Source organism: Zonotrichia leucophrys, chromosome 17 (assembly GCF_028769735.1).
Source record: "Zonotrichia leucophrys gambelii isolate GWCS_2022_RI chromosome 17, RI_Zleu_2.0, whole genome shotgun sequence".
Classification (NCBI taxonomy): Eukaryota; Metazoa; Chordata; class Aves; order Passeriformes; family Passerellidae; genus Zonotrichia; species Zonotrichia leucophrys.
This window is the reverse complement of record NC_088186.1, coordinates 4,831,840-4,842,114: the sequence shown is the minus strand read 5'-3', so window position 1 is coordinate 4,842,114 and position 10,275 is coordinate 4,831,840. Positions and strand designations below refer to the sequence as shown.

The 10,275-nt window shown below is 56.5% G+C and overlaps 1 protein-coding gene across 1 annotated transcript; it reads left to right on the top strand.

Moving 5' to 3' along the window:
- Window positions 1-210: 210 nt before the first annotated feature.
- Window positions 211-9,848, top strand: PRDM12 (PR/SET domain 12). Its single transcript, XM_064727646.1, has 5 exons — window positions 211-1,845; window positions 2,627-2,817; window positions 3,757-3,912; window positions 7,358-7,469; window positions 8,344-9,848. The coding sequence occupies exons 1-5, from the start codon at window positions 1,632-1,634 to the stop codon at window positions 8,724-8,726; spliced, it is 1,056 nt and encodes a 351-aa protein (XP_064583716.1). The 5' UTR covers window positions 211-1,631; the 3' UTR covers window positions 8,727-9,848.
- The last annotated feature ends 427 nt before the right edge of the window (window positions 9,849-10,275 follow it).

Here is a 10,275-nt window from a genome sequence, read left to right as displayed (position 1 = left end):
GGTTGTTAACACCCCCTTTCCAGGCGAAGACCCGAAAGTCAGCGCAGGTTTGGGTGCGTTCCTGACATCTGCGTTGCTTCTTGATTGGAATAATAGAAATAATTAACTGCACATGGGTTGTAGCATCATTTCACCCAGGCCAGAAGACACTCCACAGCTTCACCCTATAAGACACCGACCCAGGGGAGAGGCTGGGGGTTTGGGCTGTGCTCGGCTGCTGCTCCGGGCACGGTGAGACCCGGCGGGGCTGCCCGGGACTCCGGGCTGCGGGAACCGGCATTGGAGCGCCCGAGGATCCTGGGGGCCCAGCCTTCTTCCCGCAGCCCTTTCCAGCCCCTCGTCCCCATGAAAATCAAAAGAACAAGGCTAAGGAGAGGGCTCTAAGCTCCGACACAGCAGGACTAGGTTTAAATCCGGGAAAGATTAACCCTTTGCTGAGCCGGCAAAGCTCGGGCCCCGAGGGGAGCGCTGGGTTTGGGGGCACCGCTCTGATGCCGCTTTGCTGGGGAGCAGAGGAGGAGCAGAGGAGGCTGCGGAGCTCCCGGGCTCGGCAGGGCGGGGATGGGCGCCGTGGCTGGCCGGGGAATGCCCGCGGGTGCGGGCACGGGGCCGATGCGGCGGCAGAGCCCCGGAGATGCCGCAGCCTCCCCGGGTGCGGGTCTGGCCCTGGGGAAGCACGGCAGGGCACGGTTGTGATTGCAGGGAGACCGAGGATCCACCAGCGGTTCCCAATGCACACCTGGGCACAATTCCTGCGGGGATGCGGGATCGGGGACCGGCCGGGCTGGTGGCGGCAGCAGGGTGAGCCCTGCCCCGGGATCAAGCGGGGATCAGCCCCGGGACCTTGTCCCACCCTCCCCGTGCTTGGGGACCCTCTCCGGCATTCGGGGCAGCAGCGCCGGAGCCTCCCGGTGCTGCCGGTCCCGGCCGGGAAAGCCGGGGATGCGGGGGGCAGCGGGGAGCCGGGCACGGTCGGGGCCAGCTGCGGGAGCCTCAGCCCGTTTCCCCGGGGCTGCGAGGGCCGAATGCCGCCGAGCACCGGGAGCTGTCGGGCTCGGGGCCGCCGATTTCGTTGTGGTGCTCAATGGCCCCAAAACGCAGCGTTTTAGTCCTAAAACGAGCGCGGGGCCAGGTGGGGAGCGGGACCGTGCCCGAGGGTGCGCCCCGTCCGTGGGACACCGGCGGGGACATTTCTGCCCGTTTCGCTGCTGTTGTGCCGTGCCCGGGGCAGGTGCCCGGGTTTGGGTTTGCCCGGGCTGGGCGGTGCGGGGGGCCGAGCCGGTGCGTGTGTGTGTATCGGTGTGTGTATATGTGTGTGTGTGTGTGTATCCTGTGTGTTTGTGTATGTGTGTGTGTGTGTGTGCTCGCCGTGTCCCTCCCTCCCTCCAGCCACCCCACCCCCGGGAGGGGAGGGAAGGAGGAGATGGGGGGGGGGGGCTCCGACGGCTCGCCTCGCTCCGGCAGCCCCAGTCTCTCCGCCAACGTCAGGGAGGTCATTAATAACCAATTAGGAGGGTCAATGAAGCTCATATATAGCCGGGCGGGAGCCGCCGAGCCGAACGGAGCCCAGCCCGCCGCCCACCGCCCGCCGCGCCCGGCCCCGTCGCGCTCGGCCCCGCCGCCTCGCCCCCATGATGGGCTCGGTGCTGCCCGCCGAGGCCCTGGTCCTCAAGCCCGGGCTGAAGCCGCAGGGGCTCTCGCTGGCCGAGGTGATCACCTCCGACATCCTGCACAGCTTCCTCTACGGCCGCTGGAGAAACGTCCTGGGCGAGCAGCTCTTCGAGGAGAAGAGCAGCCCCAAGACAGCGTTCACGGCCGAAGTGCTGGCTCAGTCCTTCTCCGGAGGTGAGTGACCCCCCCCGGAGCCTCCCCGATCCCCCCGGTTTCCCCCATGGGCCCCGGGCCGGCTCCCGGAGCCCGGCGGCGGGATGCGGTCCCGGCGCCCCGCTCTCCCCAGGCGTGGGACTGGGGAAAAAGGGCTTTAAATTCATTTGGTTAACTTGGGCTTGACCTGAGAAAGTTCCCACTTAAACCGCGGGCTGGGGGGGCCGGGGCCGTCCCGCATTCAGCCGCCCGGGACAATATCTTTTCTCTCGCCCCGGCATCGCCGGGGCGTCCCAGCTCCCTTTTCCCCCTCTCGGATTTCTGTTCCTCTCTTAATTTACCATGAAGGCTAATTCCATTTCCATTCACGATATGTCAACCATCTCATCTCCCCATTTTGTAAGAGGAATTCCTGGGCCCTTTTAAACAAGCCCTCGCGCCATTCAGGCACAATGTACCGCTACAGCATTCCTAAAGGACTAATGAATTTAGAATTAGCAATTTCTTTCTAGTTGAGTTTAATGAATGCAGATCACTTTAACAGCATGACAAATTGCTGGATGGGCCGAAATAGACACCATTTAACCTCCTTTCCCAGCCCCGCTCCCTCGCCCAGCCCGGGATGCTTTTCCCAGGTACCTCCTCAATGCCCCGGGGGAACCTTGTAGCGCTTTGTGGGAGCCCGGTTGGGCGTTTAAAAGGCTCAGCCCCGGGTCTGGGCTGGGGCGGGGTCCCCGCCGCCCCCGATCTCCCTCCTCTCCCCCAGCCCTGTCCCTTTCTGAGCTGCTCTCCCCCCTCGCAGAGGTGCAGAAGCTCTCCAGCCTGGTGCTGCCGTCGGAAGTGATCATCGCCCAGAGCTCCATCCCCGGGGAAGGGCTCGGCATCTTCTCCAAGACTTGGATCAAGGCTGGCACCGAGATGGGGCCGTTCACGGGCAGGGTCATCTCTCCCGAACATGTGGACCTGTGCAAGAACAACAACCTCATGTGGGAGGTAACGACCCCCCCGAACCCCGAGCCCCGACTGGTCCGGGGAGAAGCAGGGACGGGGTCCTGGGGCTCTGTCCCGTGCTTGGGCACCACCGAGCACTGTCCTTGTGCCTCAGTTTCCCCATTCACGCAAATATCTGGCCAGATGGGTTTAGGAACCCCTTGCAGGAGAAGGATGAGGTCTCCCCAGCCCTCGGGGTGCAGCCAGCCCACAGAGGAGCCCCGAGATGCTGTTGCTCTGGTCCCGTGCGGACGGATCACGCCCTGCCCTGCCCATCCCATCCTGGTGGAACACCCGACTGGTTGCTGCCTGCACTGGCCACAGTGGACAAAACCAGCTCTGCCCTGTCCCTTGCCCCCTGCTTTGCCCTAGCCCTGGTGAGGTTAATCCCGAATGAAACCGTGGAGTTTGGGGGGATCTGAGATGCCAGGACATTGTGCACTAAAGCACAGCCAGTAGAGAGGGTTTTCCCCTTTTTTTTTTTTTTTTTTTTTAATTTGTTTGACTCAGACTTGCAATTGTTAATTATTATTGTAATTTTATGCCTAGCAGAAACTTGCCTTATCATTTTTGGCACCCTGCTAGGCATCTTTCCAGGCCTGGCATGCACCTTTCCCTTCCACCCAGGGATTCTCCTGCTCCCATGGCAGCTGCAGGATGCTGATCAGCCCCTTCCTGTAGGGCTGAGCTGCTGCTGGGGCTCTGATGAGAAGGGAAATTGAGGAAGGTTATGCAGGGAGATAGGGGTTGGCAGGACCAGCCATGCCAGTGAGAGCAGGGCATGTTTCTCAGTCCAGCACCACGAGCAGGAAGGGTTTAGCATCTCCAGCTGCTGTCAGGATCTCAGCCCCGAGGCTCTGCTGGCTTTGAGCTTGTCCCAGGGGTGGAGGGGCTCAGCCCACAGCAGGCAGCATCACTACCAAGCCCTCTCTGCCCTCACAGGTGTTCAATGAGGATGGCACCGTGCGGTATTTCATCGATGCCAGCCAGGAGGATCACCGCAGCTGGATGACCTACATCAAATGTGCACGGAACGAGCAGGAGCAGAACCTCGAGGTGGTCCAGATCGGGAACAGCATCTTCTACAAGGCCATTGAGGTAAGTGGGGCTGAAGGGCAATGGGAATCTGCAATAGAACAGTAGGGTGGTGGGATCCCCCACCCTGCAGACTCTCCCTCCCTTGTTCTTTGGGTTGTTGGCGGGGTGTCCGTGGAAGGACATGGCAGCTTTTCCATCCTTGGCACTCAGATCCACCAGCAGAGGTAGAAATGACATGGAAGGGTCATTTCAGGGAATAGTAAAGGTCCTTTCTCCTATCTGCCCCCTTTCTGTGGGCTCATGGAGTGATGTGTGTTGAACAGGGCGAGACTAGATCCTTGTTTGGGGTGTAAAGCCTGGAAAGAGCTGCAGTTCTCCTGATATGGAGCTTTGGGCAAGGACAGGGCTTGGATGCTTTATTGAAAAAGTGGGATTTTGTGCAGAACCTGCTTCTTTATAGTTTGGGAGGTTCTGTGAAACCCAGGTGCTGCACACAGGCTGTGCCTGACTCTGCACTTCGCCTGGGCATCACTCTGGCTGTGCAGGGAGCCATGGGGAGGGCAGGGAGTGGGGCTGGTGCAACTGTGCCTTGGGCTTTACCCTGTGGGGAGGGGGCTCTTCCTGCCCCCTCACCCCTGTGCTGCTGCATGAAGTGCACAGGGTCCCAGGGGTGGCACAGGCTGCTGTGCAGTGGGGTGATGGCTGAAGGGTGCCCACAGCTCCCTACAGCAGACTCTGGGATGGAGGTGGGTGTCAGCTCCCTGGCATTATTGGTGACATGTGCATGTAAATCACACAGTGCCAGAGCAGCGTGATGGTGGGGACCAGGCAGTGTCCCCATAACCCAGTGCTATTGCAAGTGGAGAAAGGTGGTGGCTTGGGGTGTAAAGCATGAAAAGAGCTGCACAAGGCCCTGTGCCACAGCTCTGGCTTGAAGAGTGACAAGGGGGGACACATCCCAGTCCATCCCAGACCACCACTGGGATTGTGTCGCTCCAGTATCAGGCTCAGAGTCTCACCTGGGGAGTGTTTGCAGTGGGAGAGGGTCTCAGCAGGGAATGACCATGAGTGCCTGCTGGCTCCGTGGGCACAGGCAGCGCTCTGGATCTGTCCAGGCTCCTGCACTGGCTCACAGAGCAGCACAAACCCAAATGCTCCACGGCACAGGACCACAGCAGGGCTGGGTGAGGGATTGCTGCCACAGGGTAGCAAAGGAGAATGGGTGGGTAGGAAGAGGATCAGATATTCTCTCCTCCTGCTGGAGGGTCCCGTGTGCCCTTTGGGCTCTGCCACCTTTCCCAAGAGCTCCAAGCACTTCCCTGCTGTTCTTCTGCTGGACAACAGGCTCCAGGTGTTTCTAGTTTTAAGACCTGATATTCCTGTGGGCAGTTGTTCCTGTTGTGACAGCACTTAAAGTACTTTTTACTACTGTTCTTAAATTATGCAAATAAGTAGAATAATCCCAGGTAGCCATGGTGTAATTAGGAACACAGCTGTGGTTTTTACACCTGGTGCAGGCACAGAAGAGAGGGTGGGTGAATGAATGTTTGGGTATAGCCTTGATCCAGCTGTGGGCTTGCTCCTAGGGCTGAAGCAGTGAGCAGTGGAGCAGGATGAGTTTAATTCTCTTGGGACAAGCAGTGAATTTGAGATGCTGAGAGTGCAGAACCCCAAGTGATGTGTGGGAGGAGGTGGGCATGAAGGGTCCCTGCTGTCACACTGCTCCTCGAGCTCGGCAGGGCATGCACACACTGACCCAAACTTAGGCGCTGCCCTGCTCAGCACCAGAGGTGTCCTTGCATAGCCATTGTCACCCTCCATCCCCTACCAGGCTCCCCAACCAGTGAATCCATCTCTTTGGATGCCTTTCTCACCAACATACCAAAAATCCAGATTGATTTGGTGCTTTTTTCCCTATTTACCTTGGATATTTTAATGCATTTTGCCTGTTCCTGCCCTTATTTGCTGATTCGTTTTTCCCATCCTCTTTCTCAGCAATACCAAGTTGTTGCTGCTGGAAAATAAAGCTAAGGCAGAAAGTTTTGGCCTTTGATCTGAAGGCCACAAGATTTCTGGGAGGCAATTTGAATTTGCTTTGGGGTGTGTGCACATGAGTGCTCACCTGCTGCTGGTGGGGCTGCAGCGGCTTCAGCAGAATAAACCACACACCCATGCATGCACCCATGCAGATTGTTTTTTCCTTTCAGCAGTATTTTATTTGCTTGTATTAAAAATGGCTAATTTTCTCTTAAGAGTAAATAATGCAAGAAACAGTGTTGTCAGTTTGGGATGCAAAAGGATATCGGCTTCCTCTGAATCCCAAATTCCTCCTCTGCAGCCCAGTGCGGTCTTTATGCAGAGGGACAAAGATATGAAGTCAAATTCCTATTTATTTCAGATGCTGTAAATTCAACATATTTTCAGTGTTGAGGTGATTGAACTTAGCATCCGTGTTTCATGTGGATGATGTTCTACTTGGATCTAACATCCTCAGTGTACAGAAAGCCATCCTCCAAAACGCAGGACGTTCCTATTTCTAAATTAGGTTCTTAACAGTAGGGACTGCTAGGGAAAATATGTATTTTTTAATGAAGTGATGTTGTTATTAGTGTTGTTTGAACTGGTCTGAGAGGATCCATCTCCCCAGCCAGGGCTGCTGCACAAGGGGAGCCGTGAGCGGCGTTTCCTGGCCGCTCGCCCCGGCCATGCGGGAACACAGCAGGAACAGCAGGGACAGGAAAATCCCATCACTGCAGGGAAATGGGAGCGTGGATGAGGCAAAACCTCTGTCCTGCTCCTGTGGCTGTCCTTGGGCTGTTGCAGGCACGGCAGCTTTGGTGAGGGATATAAGCAGCACTTCACACCTGAGCCATGGTCTCTGACAGCAGCTCCAAGCTCACCTCTGCTCTGAGGGCTGATGAGCCCTTTGCTGGTGGATCTGCATTTCCACCTTCTAAAATCAGCCCCAGCAGGGATGGGTGTGTGGGAGGTGCTGCCTGTGCCCTGCAACTGAAGGGTGCTGATGGCTCCGTCCAAAGAGAAAATGCTCTGCTGGAGCCCTGAGGGCTCCATGTCCCATCTCTTTGCTTTAGTCTCTGTCACTTGTGCTGGCTGTGGCTTCACAAATGTTTTTTTTTCTCCCTGTCTCTGTGTTCCACCCTGTCCTGGTCTCCCCAAGCTGCTGGGACCTCTGGGTCCTGCACTCCAGAGATTCCAGATCTGTGCCTGTGCTCTGTAGCTGCATATTTGCCTGTAAATATATTTGTACCCGTCTTAGGGGAGAGCCTGGAGTGTTTGTGTTGGTGCTGAGCTGTGCCATCACCTCCAGTGCTGCATCCTGGGCTGCTCCGTGCCTGCCTGTGGGTGTTGGGGACTGCTGGCAGGTCCCAGATGGCAGCAGGGTCTCACAGAAATGGGGCACAGCCAGGGTAGGTCCCAATGGATCAGAGCAGGGATGGATGTTCATTGCCCCTCCCAACAACCCTTTCTTTATCTCTCTTTCCAGATGATTCCTCCAGATCAAGAGCTGCTGGTCTGGTATGGGAACTCCCACAACACCTTCCTGGGCATCCCAGGTGTGCCAGGGCTGGAAGAGGAGCAGAAGAAGAACAAACATGGTAGGTAACATCAGAAAGAGCCAAGGGTGTAGCATCCCTGCCTGCTCACCCTGTGCCCAGCTCTAAGGCCATTGGGTGGGCACAAGGCAGGGATGTCCCAGGGTATGTCAGATATCCCAGTTCTCTTAGGACAAGCACAGGGACTATGAAATGATCCATACAGCTTGAGCAGGTCCTCACTAATTCAGGGTGGTGTCTCCAGGGCAGTTTGCCCATGGCTGTTGCTGGTGGGGTGTTGGCAGTCGCTGCCTGACCCAGCCAGGCAGGGAGGAGCAGTGCAGGGTGTGAGTGCAAGGCAGCCCCAACACCCTGTGAAACACCAAGTAGGGGCAGACTCTGCATTTAAGGGATCTTAACCTCTCCTTGGGCTTTCGCTTTCTGCTTGTCTCAGTGGCTCCCTGAGGTGCTTCTCCGTGGCACAGCAGAGCTCAGGCTGTGTTTGCAGCCACTTCTGTGCTCCCTGACTCTGCTCCCCACTCTCAGAGAGCCATGTCTGAGCCCAGCAGAGTGAGGGGAGAAGCTGGGACTGGGGCAGGAGATCGACAGTGTGGTTGGGGGGTTCCTGAGAGTTCCTGCACCCACCTCCTCCAGCTCTGCTGCAGCCCAGGGAGGGGAAAATTGGTTTTGTGCCCATTTATAAGGGATTTGTTCAGCTCAGCTTGAATGATCCCCTTACCTAAACCTGGCAGAGTGCATTCCCAGCACTGGCTGCATCCCAAAATCCTAAGAGCCAGCCAGGATAGGTGACCTCAGCAGCAGGGAGCTAGCAAGAGGGCAGTGGGGATTTTCCAGAGCACCCAGCACCTCAGGCACTTGTGGTGGGGTGAGCTGCCATGCTGGAGGGCAGCCCCTGACTATGTCCTGTCGTCCCCAGAGGATTTCCACGCCGTGGAGACGGGGGCCAGCACGACGGGGCGCATGCGCTGCGTCATCTGCCACCGCGGCTTCAACTCCCGCAGCAACCTGCGCTCCCACATGCGCATCCACACCCTGGACAAGCCCTTCGTGTGCCGCTTCTGCAACCGCCGCTTCAGCCAGTCCTCCACGCTCCGCAACCACGTCCGCTTGCACACGGGCGAGCGGCCCTACAAGTGCCAGGTTTGCCAAAGTGCCTACTCCCAGCTGGCGGGGCTGCGGGCGCACCAGAAAAGCGCCCGCCACCGGCCCCCCAACGCCTCCCTGCAGGCCCACTCACCTGCCCTGCCCGTGCCCCACCCTGCCTCCCTGGCCCATCACATCCCCACCATGGTGCTGTGAAGCCCCGGCGTGGCAGCAGGATTTGGGACAGCAGAGACTGATGCTGAGACATGCGATGAACTGGGGGAATGGCCCTTGGCTGAGCTGCTTTGTGTCTCGGAGAGTGTTGGGTTGTTTTTTGGGCATTGCTCACTGCAGGGGGTCGGCAGAAAAGGAGCCCCCAGCTCTGCGGCTGAGTTGTGGGGGATCATCCCCAGGGAGATGTGGCACAGGGTGGGCTGTGGGTTTGTGTGGGTTTAACAGTGCACTGGGGGAGGACTGGGAGAGCCGAAAAGCCAGGCTTGGAGGAGTTGTGCCTGGGTTTTACAGATAATTTGGTAGAAAGAAAGAAAAATTCCTCTTATGTGTCCTCCTCTGCTCTAGCAGACATGTGCCCCAGTGAAAGGTTGGCACAGCCCTGATGTGGCCACCCCAGTCATACCTGTTTGCCCGGGGAGTGGCTTTGGTCCTGGTGGTTCCTTCTAAGGGACACCTATTCCTGCTTGGGAGCCTGGAGTTAATGAACATTTGCATTTTCCTGCACCCGAGCCCCCTCTCCCTGCCCTGCTCCAGCCGGAGCCCAGTACTGGGGTCTGTCACTGCTCCAAGCCACGCTGTGGGCAGGGGGGACACCGTGCCAGCTGGGAATGCCCATCCACAGGCAGGATTTGTGGGGACCCTGAGCTCTGCCGGGCTGTGCCCGTTCCAGCCCTTGCAGCTTTTCTCCCCATCCCTTTCCCAGCTCTGAAGGAACATTTTGGTTGGAACTGCTACTGCCCTCTGGGGACAGAGAAAACCTGTCCCCGGGCCAGCTCTGTCCCCAAGGACAACTCTAAGCGCCCTCTGGAGTCCCTACACTGCGGAGGAGAGCTGTGTATCATAAATCTTAAAAAAAAAAAGGTATTCTAATATTAATTATAAGTCTAAGATGTATAAAGTTCTCACAAACCGTGTTTCACTTCCAGAAGAAAATAAACAAAAACAAAAGAAAAAAAACCCCAAACTGTCACTTTAACTTTGTAAATATTTATGTAAACATTATTTACAAGACTTTGATATTATATATTATTTGATTGTATATGTACACAGTGTAAATACATTTGTACTTTTCTTGTATTCTAAATAAAAATTACTTGGAACATTTATCATTTAGAAGAGGGATTGCATGAAGAGCTTTATTTTATGTGCCAGGGAAGAATGTGTGTATTGGGATGAGTGAAGGTCTTAACAAACACAACAATCTGTGACTGAGGAGATGTGTAGTCATCTGTTGGACCAAGAAGTGCATCTGGGAGGGGAAAAACCCTCAGTTTTTGGCTAAAGAAACCATTTTTCAGGTCTGGAAGCTGGGGTAAGGGCTGACTCACTTTGGAGCTGGTGCTATCTAGTGATTCCACCCTGCCAGTCCCTATTTTTGTGAACTTGTACAGTCCCTTATAAAGCCACAGCTACTGCCATCCTTTGATATATTCCATGAATTAGTGCCCATATTTCGGCTGTGATGGGACACAGGTGCAAGCCCTGCTGGAAGGGACATATTTGAGGGCGGTCATCTCATGGTGGGCTGCTT